The following is a 20,792-nucleotide window of genomic DNA, read 5'->3' on the forward strand; positions in this document are numbered from 1 at the left end:
CTAAATGAACATTTCTCGTTAAAATCTCTAGGCAAAGTAAACAAATATCTTGGTGTTCAAATTAATAAGACTAAAAGAGGATTCAAACTTACTCAGAGAGATAAGATCATAGAACTTTTAAATAAATGCAATCTAAATAATGCCAAACCTTGTGATACTCCTATGCAAACTGACTTTCTAAGAAATACTGATGAATCTTCTCCCGAATTCAAAGATAACACATTTTATAGATCAATCATAGGTTCACTTCTTTATATATCTAATTGGACAAGACCAGATATCGCTTTACCACTCAATTTATTATCCAGACATGTCAGCAAGCCAACAATGTATCACTGGGAAGCTGTTAAAAGAATTTTAAGATATCTGAAAAGTACACTAGACTTTTGTTTAATGTTAGAACCTAACGATAATAAAGAACCAAAGCTTACATGTTACGCAGATGCGGACTGGGCTGGAGACACCTCATGTAGAAAAAGCACATCTGGCTATATATTCCTCTTAAATGACTGTCCAGTTTACTGGTACACTGGTAAACAAGAACTAGTGGCCACTTCAACGACAGAAGCAGAATATGTTTGTTTATCCAAAGCTGCAAATAACCTTGTATGGTTTAATGATTTAATTTCAGATGTTTGGAAAAAACCTGCTTTGCCTTTTGTTATGCATGAAGACAACAAAGCAGTCATTGAAATATCTAGATCTGACGCCATTGGACAAAGGTCCAGACACATAGATATAAAATTTAAACATGTGAGACAATTATCTCAGGATGGATTTATTAAAGCAGTGCATTGTGATACTTCAGAACAATTAGCTGACATATTGACAAAGCCTTTACCTTCTAAGCAGCACAAATATTTAACTTCTAAATTGTATGTTTTGTATTGTCCTGAATCTGAATGTAATTGGTGTTGCATAACGAATCGGCATTTAGAGGGGGATTTGTCAGATGTAAATGCCTTATTCTCCAATGTGTAAATAGTATATGAACGGGGTATCAGGGGTTAATTTATTCTTCACTCCTTAATGTATTCATAATTCACCACTCCCACATCTAGCTCCTCCCATTGTATATATAAGGAGCTGTCTGCATCTTTTTCCTTGCTTCTATCTGTGAATATTCAGTGAATATAGAATGCCTGCTGTAAATAAAAGAAAATATATTCAAACCTCTAACTCTCACTAATCTTATTGAGTCTGATCCTGAAAATATTGCAACAATAACCATGCCATCCAAATCTTAATTCATGGCCCTCTAATTCAAGTAGACTCTTATTCACCCACTCTTTTAACCAGGCCAGACAACTTGCCTCAAAATACAATTTCAGATCTGGTAACCTTTTTCCTTAGCATCTTGCAGTAATTTGTATCTAATTCTTGTTTTTTTTCCTTTGCCATATAAACTTAGAAATATCCAAAATAATAAACACATCTTTGACAACAAGTTTTCCTTCCATACAGGGCACTGGGCCTCACTAACGATACTTTGAAAACATGAAAAACAAAAAACTGACCACGGGAATATTTTAAGCAGTTGCAGAACTTGATAAGAAATTCTTTTATGGACAAATTCCACCTTCATGTCATTATTTGTTAGAAATCTTATCACATTCTAAACACACCACAAAGAGAGATAAAAATGAGGCCAATCCTTGCTTTAGTTAGAAATTCTTGTTTCTTACTATATTTTCTCTACAATTCAGATCCGGCCTCAGCAGAATAATGTAGCATTTGGGGGAAAAGATACAAGCCAAGACAGCAGCTCCAGAGGCCAAAATGGAGAATAACTCCACGGCCACCATGGACTTCCCTTTGGTGCTCAGGTAGGTAGGAAGGAAGGAGATCCAAACACTGCAAAAGACCAGCATGCTAAAAGTAATGAACTTGGCTTCATTAAAACTATCAGGCAATTTCCTAGCTAGAAATGCCACTGTGAAACTGACTAGGGCCAAAAGTCCTAGGTAAGAGAGGACAGTGTAAAACATTACAGCTGAGCCTTGCTTACATTCCAAGATGGTCTCTCCAAACAAGGAGTGGAAGTCCAAGTTTAGAAATGGGGGAGAGGTTCCCAGCCAGGTGGCACAAAGGCCTGCTTGGATCAGGGGACAGGCTAGGACAATGGAGTTGGTCAGTGGTTTTCCTAAGAGTTTCCTTGTCTTGTTCCCTGGTTTGGTAGCCATGAAGGCAAGAACCACCATAACAGTTTTTGCCAACACAGAGGAAACTGCAAGGGCAAAGAGAATGGCAAAGGCAGGTTGTTGGAAGAGACAAGTAATCTTCTCTGGCTGACCAATGAAGAGGAAGGAGCAGAGGAAGCAGAGCAGGAGGGAGACCAGGAGAATGTAACTTAGATCTCGGTTGTTGGCCTTGACAATCGGTGTGTTATGATGTTTATAGAAAATCACCAGAACTGCAGAAGTGATCACAGACAGGAAAAAAGCAAGAAAAACTAAAATGTATCCCAGGGTGTCTTGATAGGCAAGGAAGTGGATCTTCTTGGCAATGCATTGGTCCTTGTCCTTGTTGGGAAATTGGTCTTCTGGGCAGGGGTCACAGTGAGCTGCATCTGAAATCAAAAGTCTTTGTCTAAGGATTTCTTGAGTAACTACCATACACATTTTCCCTCCTGCAAAAGTGAGACGTGTGTTGCTTTTCTGCTGTTGACCCTCCTACAAAGGGAGTAATGAAACAATCCCTTGTGCTATTTATGGGGCATCAAAAAGAGCAAATCATCCTTCATTTAGGATGATCCTGGGGATAGATTAGCCAGAGACAAGGATTTATTCAGTTCCAGCTATCCATTCACTATGTACTTCCATGAGTAATGTGGCTTTCAGTCTGAGATTCCTGCCTGTTTTTTCCACCATTTTATAATTGAACACAAAGAAGAACAGCAGATCTGTTATCCAGAAATGTTGCTGCTTTGTTTTGAGTACATTATTCCTGCCTTAACATCTCTGCTTTGTACTTCAAGTCTGTTCATTCCTGACATCCGGTTGTAATTCTGGTGCCTTCAGAAACCTGATCCGTAAACTCCGTGGTCAGCTCAGACCTCTCATTATTGGAGGGTCCAAATCGGGACCATAGCCACCCTGGAGGGGTGATGAAGCAAAGGGGGACAGCCTAGCAGGTAGAGGGGAGCCGCGTCTCTCTTCCCTGACTAGGGAAGCCCACTCCACCAATGACAGGGAGCAGTGGCAGCAAACATGGCTGCCATGAAGCCGAAGATAACCTGAATACCCAGGACTGAGCAGGAGCAGAGAAAGTGAGTGGTTGGCTGGATCTTGGTCATATCATGTGGAATACAAATATAATGTCACTCGGGGGGGTTTTATATAAAGAAGTTCTTTTTGCAGATGCGGGCAGATGGCAACTGAAGACGTTAGAAACACTGTTGGATGAAGGGATTAATCTAACTTGGTTACAGTATAATCAACTTCAATTGAGATGGAAAGAGGACCAAAAAATTGGTATAATGTTGCATGAGGAAGAATTGGTTAGACATATAAAAGAGAAAGGTCCAATGCACATTAAAAGGCTTTATAATGTTTTGTTAGAAAGAGATTCAGAAACTGAATTGGTTAAAGATTGTATGATTAAGTGGGCACAAAATTTTGCAGAGCCAGTGATGTTGGAAACATGGGAAAAAATTTGGGTTCAGAATGTTAAATTTACACAGTCGCAGAATTTGAGGGAAAATTTTTATAAAATGTTTTATAGATGGCATTTAGATCCTAAGAAATTGTCGTGTATGTACCCTAATGTTCAGCCAAAATGTTGGAGATGTGACTGCTTAGATGCTACATATTATCATGTTTGGTGGACTTGTAAGAAAGTTAAGGCTTTTTGGATAAAAATTTGGTGGGTCATGCAGAATGTTTTGAAGAAAAAAAATCAATTTTCTCCACAATTGTTTTTACTGGGTATAGTCAAGGGTTTTACATTGGGTGAAACAAAGTTGATATTGTATATGATAACAGCAGCGAGATTATTGATAGGTAAATACTGGAAAAATGAAGCTTTGCCCACTATCGAGGAATGGACTTTGAAGATGGCCGGCTTTGCAGAGATGGCGAAGATTTCAGCATATCTAAAAGATTGCTCACAAGAGACTTATGAATGGGAATGGAAAAAGTGGATAGATTATGTGCAGAACAAATATCAAACTAGGAAGTATCAAATAGCTTTTCACTGAAGGTGTTATATAAAGATAGAAATATTTGAATTTTGTGAAGATGAAAAATTATATGGGGGATGGAGGGGTTCAAGTTTTATAAAAAGGGGATTTTGATGGGATTATATTCTGTGGAAGTCCGGGGGGAAGGGGGGGGTTGGGGGGGTTGGGAGGGTTAGGGAGGTCGGGGAGCTTGGGGTGGGTTGGGGGGGGAAATGGGGTGAAAATGTAATTGTAAAACTTTTGCAATAAAAAGAAAGTGAGTGGCTTGTGAACTGCGCAAAAGAATAATTTCCTTTGAAAATATCCCCAAGAAATATGAGGGGGAAGAATACTGGAACTATTTGCTAGTTGCGGAATAAGCACATTTACACACACACACACACACACACACACACACACACACACACACACACATGTCTTCTTAAGTTTTCGCGGGTGTGTATATGCAAAAAATTAAAATCTCTGGTGTTTTCCCACGTCATGTTAAATAAGTTAGTTAAAATGTTTAAAATTCTGGTTAAAATCCTAGCTTAAAATCTTCCAAAAATCCTTATAGAGCACTCTGCAAGGTCCTTTAAAACCTTAGCTAAAATCCTACCAGTACCTTACAAGTTTTTCTTTCTGGCAACGTTTTGACAGGCTCACAACCCTCTCATCTTCAGGCTCTTGTTTAGTTTAAAAGCTATGGGTGTGTTGCGAGGTCGGAGCTGTCGCTTTTCTATGTTTGCTGCTACTGACATTTTTTTTTTAATTTGATTTATATGCCGCCCTTCTCCGAAGACTCAGGGCGGCTTACAATGTGCTTAGCAATAGCCTTCATCCTTTTGTATATTTATACAAAGTCAGCTTATTGCCCCCACAACTGGGTCCTCAATTTACCTACCTTAGAAAGGATGGAAGGCTGAGTCAACCTTGAGCCTTGGCGAGATTCGAACCCTGCAGTAATTGCAGGCAGCTGGTCTTAATAACCAGCTTAATAACAGGGTGCCTTAAACCCCTGTACTACCAAGGCTCTTTCATATGCTGGTTAGCCTGTAACTCTGTATCCTGATTGGAGGACAGCAGTTTTTCTTCCTGCTTCCCCATCCTGGCTGTTTGGCTACGTGTTACAGGCCCAGCTTTCTCAGGTTCTCTGTTATTATCTGTCTGCTGTAGAGGGGAAAAGATTCTGGTAGGCATCCCAGCACCCTTGATTGTTAGTCGAGATCTCAGCCTGTCTTCTGGCTCGATCCTCTCTCTCTCCCTATTGCTAGCCACCCTCTGCAGAGCGGGAAGAATTCTGGCAGGCCTTACAACACCACTGGTTGCTTGTTGGAATCTCTGCCTCTCTTCTGATGTTAACACTCAAGTTTCTCTCAGTGCAGGTCCCCAAATACTTGATAACCTAGAGGCGTCGTCTCGTCTGTTCATATTCTGCAGCCTCTTTTCAATTTTGATGGCCTCCCTGATTATTCTTTTGTTGAAATGTTCCTCTTTCGCCACTGTTCTGGTTTTTTATTAAAATCAATATTGTGTCCCGTGGCCTTCATGTGTTGTACCAAAGAAGAAGTTTAATCTTCTTTCCTCACTGCATTTTTATGTTCTTCTAAACGTACACTTATTCGTCTATTTGTCTGTACAATATAAGATGACTGACAGGAGGTGCATGGCACTTCGTATATCCCCTGGTTTTCCAACTCAATTTTATCCTTAGGGTTTCTCACCATCATCAATATTTTTCTATCTGTACGGAAAACTTTTAAGGTACTGGTAGGATTTTAGCTAAGGTTTTAAAGGACCTTGCAGAGTGCTCTGTAAGGATTTTTGGAAGATTTTAAGCTAGGATTTTAACCAGAATTTTAAACATTTTAACTAACTTATTTAACATGATGCAGGAAAACACCCGAGATTTTAATTTTTTGCATATATATATATATATATATATATATATGCTATAATATTTAAGAAGAGAAACATTTTAAAGAAAACTAAGTTAAAAATTGAACTCTCAAAGTGAAGACGTGACATTGAAAAGGTATTTTTTTAAAGAAATATATACTGGGATTTGATCTGGAAATTGTTTATATTTTATGACCATCAAATTTTATTACTATTTCTTTGCCCACCTACTGGATTTACAATCTAAAATAATTAAAATTGGATTATCAGCACTATGCAGAGAGGCAATATGAAGCTGAATCATGAGCGCCATCTGCTGCTAAATGGAGAACTGTGCATGGGAATTTTTATCTGTTGGATTATAAGGATTTACTTTAAACTTACTTTAAACTTCAAAATACAAAACTGTTGAACAAATAAAAGTGATTGGAAGGGACATGGCTAACCCCCTGAATGTTTTTTTTTAATTGGACTGACTGTAAAATGGAAATAAGTGGAGATAGTGATATGGAGCTGACATACCAAGACATTAAGGATTCTATAAAAGAACAACGTAAGGAGATGATGGAAATATCTGGCTGTATGGATTGTATAGAGCAAAAACTGGAAAATATAATGCAAGGAGTAGCAAGTAAAGACAGGACAATGAGGAAAGAATGGAAATATCTGAAAAAGAGGAGGAGACTGCAGAATTGGGAAATCAGAAAGAAGATAATACCAAGAAGATACTAGTAAAATTGATAGTGAAAAAGGGATTAGAGCAGAAAGAAAACATTTTAGAAGATGTGAAAAGGAAATGGGAGAAACAGGAAGATAGCGGGGGAGAAGAAAAAGGGGTTAGAATAAGAAGTCATAGAACAAAAACACAGGGGAAAAGGATGTGAGGAGAGAAAGCTAGAAGTCAGAGTCAAAACACAGACATAAGCGTAGATGAAATAAATGATCTAAAAGAAGTGTGGGAGGCAACCTAAAAAAAAAAAAAGGAGATTAAAAATTTGGATGAGGGTGAAAGATGTGGGATAAAGTAGAATGAAAAGAAAAGGAGTGTGAAGTAAAATCTTTTATGAAAATACTTTAATAATGTGTATGAATACTAAAATCATATAACTTGGATAATTGTCTATATGTGGTGTAAGAGATAAAAATTATCTCTGTATAATGTAGTAACGTAATGAATATAAGAAATGAAGGATTGGAGATAATATTATGTATATTAAAAATGTGATTATTAATAAAAAGCTAGAGAAAGATCATGATTGATATATTGGAATATTGAATAATGAAAAAAGGAAAGATCTTTGATTATTAGAATGATAGGAGAAAGGGGAAAAAAGAGAGCTAAAATAGAAGTAGAAATATGAGGGGGGAAATAGTAAAAACAGATATTAAGATGATATGAAGTATGATAGAATTATGAGAAGGTTAAGAGTTGAAAGATGACAGTAGAAACTATGTTAGTAAAATTAAAAATGAAAATGGGCTTTAATTATTAAGAATAATATTGTTATGATTATTTATATTGAAATGTATGAAACCCAGGAATCAAACCATTCATGAAATGAGTTGTATAAAAATAAAAAACTTTTAAAACATCTGTCCATTCCTTCCTCCTGCTCTATCGAAGAGACATAAATAGATGGAAGTCCGCTTTCTCTAGCAGGTCTATTTCCTCAGAGTTTGGGGGAGATGATGGAAGAAGCACCGTCTAAATGACCAAATAAAAGCTTGGACCACATGCCCCACTTCCTCAGGAAAAGACTGGAAGTTGGTTTCCCAATTGGATGTATAAGTAGAAGCAGAAATGGAAGTTGGGGATTGATAAATTGTGCTCCCAAACTATTCTTGCTGAGGATCGAGAAAGGTGCCTCTGTGGCCAGGGAAGTTTAGATCAATAGAAAGGTTCTATTGGAAAGTGTAGGTGCATGTCAATTGTATGAAATATGATACAATAACAAAAATATATTGATTTAATGAATGTCTTCCTTGATTCTGGAAGATTTAAATTTGAAGTATGGTCTACCTGTCTGATTAGAAATGGTCCCTTCTGGACAAGGGTCACATTGGTAGCAGCAAACCTGCTCGCCCTCTGGAACTCTTCTCCTCTCTCCTGCATGGCACCTCTTCCTTCCACACCTGGCAATGGGGATGGTCTGAAAGATCAGTATTTGAAATTACTTAAGCAATGAACCTGCTGCATTCATTCTTTTCCCCATTCCTACTTCTATGTTCAGATACTCTTCTAAAGAGATACACTGCCACCGTCTATCAGAAATATGGAACAGCTCCTGAGGGATTCAGGCCACTGGCACCACTGACACACCCATGGATGGGGGAGATTAGAACTGGGGTTTCATCCTGCAGAGGAAGGCTTGTGACTGAACCACAGCATTTCTAAAAGAAAGAACCAGGAGGATTCAACTGAGTGACAATGGTCCATGGAAATCACTGTTGCTTGCTGTAATTGCATCCTGTATTTCAAGTAGATGTTGTTCCCAAGCCTAACCCTTCATGGAATGACACAAATCAGACCTCAAAGGTGTTACATGCAAAGCAGATTTTCCACCAAATGACTGCCATGATTTCTAACTCAATTGATTATTTTTCCAGTTGGAAAGTTGTCCTGCATCTCAGGAAGAGAATGAATTTACAACATTTCCTTCCAGCTTACCTTTGTGGCCCAGATGATTCCATCAGAATTAATGGTGAAATCCTGGCCTGGGGGAGCTTCAGGATTAACTTGCCCAACTTTCATGGGGACAAAAGATTGATTGGGGAGGAAAAGCCAATTGAGAAGATCAAAACGAGCAGATCCCAGTCCATCTTCTGAGAATAAGATTTCATCTCCAGCACTGTTGTTGAACTGCATGTTGGTCAAATAGGGAAGAATCTGAAATAAAAGAGACCTTTAGAAATAGGAGTATGTGGGCTAGAGCTACAAATGAGACATTGTGGTTTCTATCACAACATGATTGCCATTTTGAGAAAACGGGTTTATATTTGAGAAGTTAGGTCCATCTCTAGTGATCTGAGGAGTCTGGGTGTTGAACTATAAAAGTAGGTTTTCCCTTTGTCACTGGGCACAGTATCCAACTAGTATTTCACCAAACCAGAAGAATTTTAGTTCCACAATCTAACTTTAATCTTAGGCTTTTCCTCTTGTGATACTTGGCTATATGCAATTTCCAATAGTTCCTTTGGCCCGAGGCCTTCTTAACTGAAAAATGAATGTTTGAAATGAATAAATTATTTCTATCAGAACCATGGAAAATTCCACTGATTTTCTCTAGCTCATTGTCAAAGGCAGCAGAATGCAGGAACCAGGTTTGATCTACTGGGTCATGTGGAAGGAAGAATCTGACCTGGTTGGTCTCTTCACTGAGAGGTCCAACATTTCAGCCTTTGATGCAGAAGATTCTGATGAATTTCAGACCAGGAGTCCATTAGGACCACTTTGAATCTTGCTCTGTGCTGTGGTTGTCATAGAGAGAATCACAGTATTGGAAGGGACATTGGAGGTCATCTAGTCCAACCCCCTGCTCAAGCAACAGACCCTCTACAATTTTAGACAAGTGGCTGTCCTGTCTCTTCTTAAATGAGTCCAGCAATGGGGCACCCAGGGTTTCTAAAGGTAAACTGTTCCTTAAGAAATTTCTCCTTAGTTCTAGGTTGCTTCTCTCCTTGGTTAGTTTCCATCCATTGTTAATCAGAAGCTCTTTTCTCACAGCAAGCTGAGTGGCACAACAAATCGTAAACTAAAAAAAGAGCCGGGTGTCAGATGAATTGGAATGGAAGTACACAGACATTTTATCAGTAACTGAAGAAATTCATATGGGGAGCTTCCAATCTAAGCATCTCTGGACTGAGTCAAAAGCTCTAGAAATTACCTGCCATGACTGGACATCTGAGATCCTCTTTCCAAGCCTCATCATGGTTGGTCGAACTCTGGATCCATGCATTGCATGTAAAGCGTGTGCCAGAGCATAAACAGCATTGTAGATATTGTAACTTTCTCCTGTCATTCTTTTTTCAAAAGTGTAATTGGGCAGATTCTGCAGATTCTCCTTTCCTGTACATTGTTTTTCCCCCTTTGATGGGATCTTTCCTGATTTATGGATCTTGCAGCCAAAGACTCTTTCCCACCATGGAGGGAGAAAGACATCTCCTTGGGGGCTCAAGGGGTCTAAAGTCAGGAGGAAGTGGCTGAATTCAGACACATCTCTGGAGTGGTCCCTAAAATGCAAGACCCCATGCAAACGCTTTATAAATTGCAATGAGTATTCAGATTCTTCCACACCAAGTTTCCAATGGGAAGTGAAGATACAAACTTTTCTAAATGATATTTTCAAGGTATCTTCAAATAACTGTACCACCCCTATTACAGTGAGAGTAACAGCTAAGTCGGCATACAGAATAAAGACTTCTGCTTTAGACCAGGTGCGGAAATAGAGAACAAAATTTTTCTGAGTGAGTTTAACATTATCCAATTTCAGCATTAGAGTGAAGGCCAGGCAGATCTCCTTCTCCTGGAGCATTGGTGTCAGAGTTGAGATGAAATGTTCTCCTCTGTCATCTTCAGGGGCCAGAAGACCAACCCAGTTCCACTGGAAATACAGGAGCAGTTGGACTAAACCCACATACTGAGGAGATTCCTTGGGATTAATCCGGAAGAAGGAAGGATAAACTCTTCTCTCTCCCTGAGAGAACTCAAAGCCAACACCGAGCTGGAGAAAAAGATAAAGTAAAAGTTTTATGTTGATTTTAGTAGTGACCATTGTGTGGTTGATAGCCCTCCAGTCAGGCTGACTCACTTTGACTGGCAAACTTTATCTTCTTCCCTTCTTAGCCATTTTTATTGGTTGTCAGAAGACAAGAGAAGAAACCAACAACCTGATACAGAGAATAGATGGCACTAAAATGATGGCTACCCTTTAATAAAGAATAATCTAAGAGTCACAAACTCATTATATGCCCTCCCTAATTTTAGTTTCCTCTTTGGCTTCTCTGTGTGTATTTTAATCTTTGTCTATTCCATAGTGTATCCAATGGAGCTCACTTACCTGTGGAACCTTAAAGATGCTGAAGATGGAGGCCATCAGCCTTGAGGACCTGGCACTGAGACCACCAATGACAGACAGCAGAGTGCCCTGCAGGTGACATTTGTACCCTGGAACTACTAGGCCTTGTGAGGAGAGCATGGAGAAGCTATTTAAGGAAATATCCATCTCCCTCTGGGAATGGCGGTAGATGTGGAAGCCAAGGGTGATGTTGGGGAGCAGAAGAAAATCTTTATTGATCTCAGAGACAGCAAACATCAATGCAAGGAACTGCTGGTAGTTACCAGGTATGAATCTGTAGTGAGAAAAACATTGGAGAACATTACAGGAAAGCTTCTGCATTGCTGTAGAATTCGCTTCACATTTTTGGGGGGACTTTTAAGGGCAGAAACTCCCAAATTTCTTTGGGTTTGGGTTTTTTTCAAAGGATTTCCCTTGGCTGAACTTGGATGACTTTGTGAGAAAGGAGACAAGCCTTTCCATAGATATCATGGACTGGTTTATGCTCTCTATCATCCCTGCCATATTGACTTTGCTCCAGTGGCTGAAATCCTTTCCAACTGCTCCCCTTTCCCCATAATTATTTAAGGTCTCTCTTGGAGCAGCTTCTACAGGTGTGGTAAAGATTGCTGAGCACAGGACTACAGTGGGGTCACCTCATAGATTTACTAAAGGCCATTATTCATCAGCAATGCTGATTCCAACACTGAGGGGCATTTTCTGTAACTCCTGAACACTGGAAGAGGATTGAGCTTCTTTTTGAGTTCTCGACAACAAGTTACTTTACAGATTAATATTATAATTCAACTTCTTCACTAGGCCAGGACAGCTTCCCTCTTCATTTTTGTTGTATTATCATCTTCCTGATGAAGAGATTGAGAATTCCAGCTTATTTGAAGAGCTTGTTATTTTATTGAGAAAAGTGCATGTGCACTACATCAGGACAGTACAAATACTAGAAGTATTTCTAAAAACAGTCCCCAAATTTAAAGCAAAGGAAATAATTATCTGCATGTTTCCTTTCCAGTTGAGACTTACACATTCTGTAGATGACGATTCACTTTATTAAATTCTTGGACAGGAGACTTATAAATGGTTCCGAAGGGCAAATTCCCACCAATAATGAGATCACCAGGCCTACAGTAGTTTTTCTCTAAATCGATATAATCTCTGAGCTCACATACGGTTTGCAGCCTCTTCGCTGTAGTTGGAGCCAGGAGCCAGAAGAGCAGCAGAAGCATTAGCATCAGCAGTAGCATGACTCCTGCCCAGTCATTCTTATCACCTCCCCTTCTAGAACAGAAACCAAGGTTTATGCAGAAACTGATTTGAAGGTTGCTCCTGAGATCTCACTGGAACTTTAGCAGATCAGACACCACCTGTGCCACCTGGATGGCACCAGGACAAATTTATAACAACCATGCTTCCTCTTACCTGTGTTTAGGCTGTGACCATAGAGGAAACAAAGGCACGGCAGTCTCTTCAAACCCAGGAGTGAGCTCTTTGCAAGGCAGTCTAAGGTGACACAATCTGCCCCCCATCTGGTGAACTCAGAGATAATTTTTAAAGCAAATTTTATCTTGGAAGATTTTTGTGCCTAGAAATCCACAGGGGATACATGAAGAATGGCTGTTCTTCTGATAATTGCAGGGAAGAGCCATTGTCCTATCCCCTTAGCAATAGCTTCTCTTCATGCAGCAGAATGGAAAACATGTTTGTGTCTCTTCTCGTAATTCACAGAGCAGATGGAGTCATGGGGAAGTTTTGTATTTGACTCATATGAAAATGACCCTTTGGCTTGCGTCCTAGTTTGCTCAGATCATAGGAGGGCTACTTGGGAACAATGACACAAGGCAGAAATGTAATTTGAGGAAGTATCTCAGCATATTAACTGCAATTTTTTTGGCAAGACTTGAAAATTTCTGTTGTTGTAGCCTAAGGGTACGAATTGTCATCAAGGTGTCTCTTATGGTGTTTTGGGGTGCTGCTCCCCAATTTCCCAGGTCTGAAATTCTTTTCTTGAGGATTCATTCGCAGGACCAAATGGGATCACTACTACTGTACCAGCCTTCCTGCTGCCCAGCAACCTCAGTGTCTGAGCCTCTTGAGGGCATTTCACAGTTGACTGTGGGGTTTCACAGAGTTATGGTCTTGAGAGAGGTCAATTTGCCATCTCTGGGGCTGGCCTTAGAGGCATTTCAACATGGCCACCATCCTTCTTGGTTCAACTCAAAACAGATCACTTCCAACGTGATCTGAGGAGGAGCTATCCTTGTCCCCTTTGTCCTGGCCAGATCATGGCCTGATGACTTTGAGATTCTTTTATGCTGCCCCTCTCTGCAGGGAGGCTGGATCTCTTTGACCAGTCCACTCTTAGTGGGGTTCCAAAGGGAACTGAGGATTATACCCCAGGCTCTGCTGCATGGTCCTTCTGAGGCCTTGGCCACTACCTGGAATAGGAAAGCTACTGAGTCCTTGGATAGGATCACTCGCATGAAACCTCTCTTGGTCCATTGTTCCATGATTCAACTGAGGGAGCTGAAAAGAATCAAGACCCATTCAGAGCTCTGTTTTGGAAACATGAGGGATGAAGCTGACTGAACATGAGCTAGATCAGGGGTGTCAAAGTTCATTTCATTGAGGGTCACATCAGGATTGTTGTTGCCCTCGGAGGGCTGGGGTGGGAGTTACTGGGTGGTTGCAGCTGCCTGGGTGGGCATGGCCAGTGTGGGCATGGCCAGCTCAATGTGTTTCATGTTGGGGGTGGGATTAGAGTGGGCGCTAGGCCCTGATCCACTGGAGGAGCCTCACCGATCCTCTCAGGCCACGTGGGCAGGTCCTGGACAGTAGCATGAGCTGCCTGGAGCCCTGGGCAGCAGGTACCCAACCCTTGAGTTCCCAGGGCACCGGGACTCTACTGCCCAGCCCCACTTCCCTGAGGGGATGTCCAGGCCTGCTTGCCTCCTGATCCTGGCTGCTGCTGGTGGTGGTGCCAATGCTGCAAGGCAAGGCAGGAAGGAAACCGGGGTGGCCTGGCTGTGGGGCCCCAAGATACAAGCAGTGTGTGTGTGTCAGCTCTGGAGCTTTGCTCGTGTGCGGAAGAGTGGGGAGGGGAGTCCCAGCTGCTTCTTGGGGATCGTGATTCCCCATTCTCAGTCACTCATGCCCTGGTCATCTTGCATTTGAATTCACACAATGGGCTCTACATAGGGCTACCTTTGAAGAGGATTTGGAAGCTACAGCTGGTGCTGAATGAAGCAGGGTGGAAAATGTTATCTACCCCTAGTATGGAACATGTAATATCCCAGTTTTACAAGCTGCATTGGTTTCCGCTTTGCATCCATGCCCAACTCAAGGTTTGGGTTATCACATTAAAAGTCCTCCATGGCATCCTCTTTGAAATAATAAACACATCTTTCTGCAGTTTAACATTTTTTATTAGGTTATAAGATAAAATACAAAAGTAAATAGGAAGACACAGTGGGGGAGGGGGAGGGGGAGTGAAAGGTGAGGAGAAATTGGGGAAAAGAAAAGAAGAAACATGGACTTCCGACTCCCTCTGGTGCAGTAAAAAAGAAGCATTAACATCAAACCACAACTCTTTGTTTTTCCATAATAATATTATTTATTTATTTATTTATTTATTTATTTATTTATTTATTTATTTAAATTTTTATACCGCCCCCTCTCCTGAAGGACTCGGGGCGGTGAACAGCCAAGATTAAGAAACATCCAATACAAACATTAAAATGCATTTATAAATATAAACTAGCCTTTGCTAGAAAAACATATCAATCTACTCGGTAAAACCCAAAATCAAAGTTTCATTTTTTACCACTTCAAGCACAAAGTTCATAAGCAGTCTCCATGTGGAAACAAAGTAGATAAAACGTTCATTTGAAATACCTTTATACATTCTAGATAACTTATCCGGTGTTAAATGCCAGCAATACATCATCTTATAAAACTCTTCTTTTAAATTATAGCTTAGTGTAAATTTTAAAGCTTTCATCCACATATTTTCCCATTGTTCAAACATTACATTATATCCAATATTCCTTGCCCATTGAATCATACAATGTTTTACATGTTCACTTTCCAAATTCAATTTCAATAACATTTTATAAAACTTAGCAATAATATGCTTATCTCTCCCACATAGTAATATTTCCAATTCATTTTTAGGAAAATCAAACCCACAACTCTTTTTATTAGATTTAAATCATTCTTTCAGTTCTTGATATGCAAACCAATGATGAACATAATTCAAAATCTTCCCTCAACTTTAATGTAGTTTCACCAGAGTCGAAAGATAATATTTTACCTCACGTCCAGCAGTCTGGCTTTGCCGCCATTTTTTTTTCTAAAAAAGCTTCTTGGGGGGACACCCAAAGAGACAACTTCATATAGAACCTTGTTTTATATTTATTCCAAACTCTTAGTATGGCACGTCTAGCAAAGTGATTCAAGTAGCCTCCTATTCTGGAGGTTCACCCATCCTTTTAACCAGACCAGACAACATGACTCAAAATACAATTTCAGGTCTGATAAACCCAAACCTCCTATTTCCTTAGCATCTTGCAGTTGCTTGTATCTAATTCTTGTTTTTCCCCTTGCCATATAAACTTAGAAATATCCAAAATAATAAACACATATTTAATAACAAGTTTTCCTTCCATACAGGGCATTGAACCTCACTAAGGACACTTTGAAAACATGAAAAACAAAAGACTGACCAGAGGAATATTGTAAGCAGTTGCAGAACTTGATAAGGAATGCTTTTATGGACAAATTCCTCCTTCATGTCATCATTTATTAGAAATCTTATCACATTCTAAACCTGCCACAAAGACAAATAAAAATGAGGCCAATCCTTGAATTAGTTAGAAATTCTTGTTTCTTACTATATTTTCTCTACAATTCAGATCGGGCCTCAGCAGAATAATGTAGCATTTGGGGAAAAAAATACAGGCCAAGAGAGCAGCTCCAGAGGCCAAAATGGAGAAAATCTCCACAGCCACCATGGACTTCCCTTTGGTGCTCAGAGGGTTCGCAACTTGGGTGTCCTCCTGGACTCACGGCTGTCTTTAGAAGAGCACATGATGGCCGTGGCCAGGGGGACTTTTTATCAGGTCCGCCTGATTCGCCAGTTGCGTCCCTTTCTGGATCGGGACTCGTTAAATACGGTCACTCATGCTCTTGTTACTTCCCGCTTGGACTACTGCAATGCTCTCTACATGGGGCTCCCCTTGAGGAGCATCCGGAGGCTCCAGCTGGTCCAGAATGCGGCCGCGCGGGTGGTTATGGGAGCGACGTGGCGCTCCCATGTGACCCCCCTCCTGCGTGAGCTGCACTGGCTCCCGGTGGTCTTCCGGGTGCGCTTCAAGGTTTTGGTTACCATCTTTAGAGCGCTCCATGGCATCGGACCGGGGTATCTACGAGACCGCCTTCTGCTACCAATAGCCTCTCACCGACCAGTACGCTCCCATAGAGAGGGGCTCCTCAGGGTGCCGTCGGCCAAACAGTGTCGACTGGCGGCCCCCAGGGGGAGAGCCTTCTCTGTGGGGGCACCTACCATCTGGAACGAGCTCCCCCCAGAGATACGGAAGATCCCGGACCTGCGCACGTTTCGCCGTGCTCTCAAAACTTTTCTATTTCAGCAAGCTGGCCTGGCCTAACTCCCCTCTTTTAAATTCTTAAATTTTAAATTTTTTAATTCGTGATTTATAAATTGGGTGTTTTAATCTGTGTTTCGGCCGAAATATTTAATAATTTTAAGGGATTTTTAATATTTGTATTGTCTGTATTTTATCTTGGCTGTTCACCGCCCTGAGTCCTTCGGGAGTAGGGCGGTATAGAAATTTGATTAATAATAATAATAATAATAATAATAATAATAATAATAATAATAATAATAATAATAATAATAATAATAAGTAGGGAGGAAGGAAATCCAAACACTGCAAAAGACCAGCATGCTAAAAGTAATGAACTTGGCTTCGTTAAAACTGTCAGGCAATTTCCTAGCTAGAAATTCCACTGTGAAACTTACAAGGGCCAAAAAAGCTAGAGAGATGAGGACAATGTAAAACATTAAAGCTGAACCTTCCTTACATTCCAAGATGGTCTCTCCAAACAAGGAGTGGAAATCCAAGTTAGGAAATGGGGGAGAAGTTGTCAGCCAGGTGGCACAAAGGACTGCTTGGACCAGAGGACAGGCTAAGACAATGGAGTTGGTCAGTGGTTTTCCTAAGAGTTTCCTTGACCTGTTCCCTGGCTTGGTGGCCATGAAGGCCAGAACCACCATGACAGTTTTTGCCAACACAGAGGAAACTGCAAGGGAAAAGAGGATGGCAAAGGCAGCTTGTCCTTTAAGACAGGTGACCTTCCCTGGTTGACCAATGAAGAGGAAGGAGCAGAGGAAGCAGAGCAGGAGGGAGACCAGGAGGATGTAGGTGAGTTCTCTGTTGTTGGCCTTAACAATTGGTGTGTCATGATATTTATAGAAAATCACCAGGACTGCAGATGTGCTCACAGAGAGAAAAAGAGTGAGAGAAACTAAAGTGTATCCAAGGGTGTCTTGATAGGCAAGGAAGTAGATCTTCTTGGCAATGCATTGGATGTTGTCCTTGTTGGGATATTGGTCCTCTGGGCAGGGTTCACAGTGAGGTGCGTCTGAAATCAAGAATCTTTGTTTAAGAATTCATTCATTCAAGTAAATCATGCTGCATTTATAATTCTAGGATAGATTAGCCAGTGACGAGGATTAGTTCAATTCTAGCTATCCATTCCCAATGCACTTCCATGAGTAATGTGGCTTTCAGTTTGAGATTGCTGCCTGTTTTCTCCCCTACTTTATAATGGAACCCACAGAAGATCGATAGACCTGTTATCCAGGAATGTTGCTGTTTTGTTTATGTGTACATGATCCCTGCCTTAACCTGTCTGCTTTGTGCTTCAGATGTGTTCATTCAGACTTATTTGATTGCTCCTACTCTATCAAAGAGGCACAGATAGATGAATCTCCTCTTTCTCTGACAGGTCTATTTCCTCAGAGGTTGATAATATAGATGGATGAAGCATGCCCTAAGTAATAAGAATTAAAGCTTGGACTGAAAGCCCCACTTCCTCAGGAAAAGATTAGAATTTGGTTTTCACAATCAGATATTAGAGGAGGAGTTGAAATGCAAGTTGGAGATTCATAAATTCTGCTATCCTGCATGGAACTGCTAAGGATTAGGAAAGGTGACTTCTGTGGCCAGGGCAATTTAGATCCATCAACTGGAAGGTTTTGCTGAAAAGTACGAGTGCATGTCAGCCATATCAAAAATGATCACAATAAACAAAATAGATTTAATGAATGTCTTCTTTGATCCTGGAAGATCTACTTTTGAAGTCTGCTCTACCTGTCTGATTAGAAATGGTCCCTTCTGGACAAGGGTCACACTGGTAGCAGCAAACTGGCTTGCCCTCTGGAACTCTTTTCCTCTCTCCTGCATGGCACCTCTTCATGCCACATCTGGCAAAGGGGATGGTCTGAAAGAGAAATATTTGAAATTACTTAAGCAATGAAGTTGCTGCATTCATTCTTTCCCTCATTCCTATTTCCCTTTTTTATTCCTACTCCTATTTTCAGATTCTCTTCTTAGGAAATAGATTGCCACCATCTATCAAAAACTAGGAACAGGTGCTGGGGGATTCAGGCCATTGGCACTCCCAACCTACCATCAGATGTTGGAGATTGGAACTGGGATCTCAGCCTGTAGAGGAAGGCTTGTGACTGAACTACAGCATTTCTAAAAAAAAGAACCATGAGGATACACTGAGCATCAATGGTCCATGGAAATCACTGTTGCTTGCTGTAATTGCATCCTGCATTTCAAGCAGACATTGTTCCCAAGGCTAACCCTTTGTGGAATGACACAAATCAGGCATCAAATGTGTTACATGCAAAGCTGATTTTACACCAAATGACTGCCATGAATTCTGACTCAATTGATTATTTTTCAAGTTAGGAAGATACTCTGCATCTCAGGAAGATAATGAATCTTTCCCTACACTTACAATTTTATCTTACAGCTCACCTCTGTGCCCCAGACAATTCCATCAGATTTAATGGTGAAATCTTTGCTTGGGGGAGCCTCAGGATTTACTTGCCCAACCTTCATGGGGAGAAAAGATTGATTGGGGAGGAAAACCCAGTTGAGAAGATCATAACGAGCAGATCCCAGTCCATCTTCTGAGAAGGAGATTTCATCTCCAGCACTGTTGTTGAACTGCACATTGCCCAAATAGGGAAGAATCTGAAATAAAAGAGACCTTCAGTTAGAGCTACAGTTATGGCTTCTATCAGAATATGGTGACCAACTTGAGAAGATGAGTTTATTTCTGAAAAGGTAGAGGAGTTGGTGGAGAACTGAGGAATCTGCAGTAACACCAAATATTTAACTCTGAAACTACAAATGGGTTTTCTTTGGTCCTTTGTATCATGTTTTCCTCAAATCAAGCTTCATCAGAATAAGTACATTGAAAGATTTTAGTGCCACATTCCAAAATTAATAATATTTTATTTATTTATTTATTATTTATTTATTTATTTCTCAAATACGTATAAGATAACACATATAAGTATAAACATGATTATGAATACATGAAATGGATATGAATAAAAAGGGACATTAGGACAGGGATGGTAGGCACATTGGTGCGCTTATGTACGCCCCTTATAGACCTCTTAGGAATGGGGTGAGGTCAACAGTAGACAGTCTAAGGTTAAAGTTTTGGGGGTTTGGGGAAGTAACCACAGAGTCAGGTAGTGCATTCCAGGCATTGACTACTTTGTTGCTGAAGTCGCATTTTCTGCAATCGAGTTTGCAGCTGTTTACTTTGAGTTTGTATCTATTGTGTGCTCGTGTATTATTGTGGTTGAAGCTGAAGTAGTCATTGACAGGTAAGACATTGTAGCAGATAATTTTGTATACTACACTTAGGTCAGACCGAAGGTGATGTAGTTCTAAATTGTCTAATCCCAAGATTTTAAGCCTGGTGGCATAAGGTATTCTGTTGTGAGCAGAGAAATGGAGTACTCTTCTCGTGAAATATCTCTGGACTTGTTCAATTGTATTAATGTCTGATATACAGTGTGGGGTCCAGGCAGATGAGCTGTATTCGAGAACTGGTCTAGCAAAGGTTTTGTATGTCCTAGTTTGCAGTATAATATTACCAGAAATGAAGCTTTGCAAGATTAGATTAACAACTCTTAATGCCTTTTTGGCAATCTTGTTACAGTGAGCTCTGGCACTTAGATCATTTGAGATGGGTACCCCAAGATCTGTGACAGAGTGAGGGTCGTCTACGAGGTCGTATATGCTTTTCCTCCTGTAATACTTGGTTACATGCAGTTTTAAATATTTACTTTGTCCTGAGGTCTTGTAACTGATAAATTCACTTTAGCAACGATTAAATAATTTGTATGAGAACAGAGTACAATTCCTCTGATTTTCTCTGCCTGAGAATTGAACAGAGCAAGAACAATGTCTGATGAAATGGGCATCAAGGAAAAGGAAAGGCTTGCCCTGGTTTTTCTCTTCACTGTTCAGAGAAGTTCAACGTCTATCCATTAATGCAGAAAAGTCTGATGTGTTTGAGACAAACAACCCATTAAGACTATTTTGAGACCT

General features: G+C 40.4%; 1 protein-coding gene across 1 annotated transcript in view; it reads right to left on the minus strand.

Moving 5' to 3' along the window:
- Positions 1–20,792, minus strand: part of LOC139312247 (vomeronasal type-2 receptor 26-like) — a 100,471-nt gene that overhangs the window by 72,469 nt on the left and 7,210 nt on the right. Inside the window, exons 4-5 of the mRNA XM_070936869.1 lie at positions 11,116–11,407; positions 8,727–8,945 (exon numbers count right to left, since the gene is read on the minus strand). Coding sequence (XP_070792970.1) covers positions 8,727–8,945; positions 11,116–11,407 — 511 coding nt within the window. The remainder of the gene's footprint in view (positions 1–8,726; positions 8,946–11,115; positions 11,408–20,792) is intronic.

This window comes from Pituophis catenifer, unplaced genomic scaffold (assembly GCF_029215685.1).
Source record: "Pituophis catenifer annectens isolate HBS135680 unplaced genomic scaffold, rPitCat1.0.hap2 SCAF_1, whole genome shotgun sequence".
In the NCBI taxonomy this organism is placed as follows: domain Eukaryota; kingdom Metazoa; phylum Chordata; class Lepidosauria; order Squamata; family Colubridae; genus Pituophis; species Pituophis catenifer.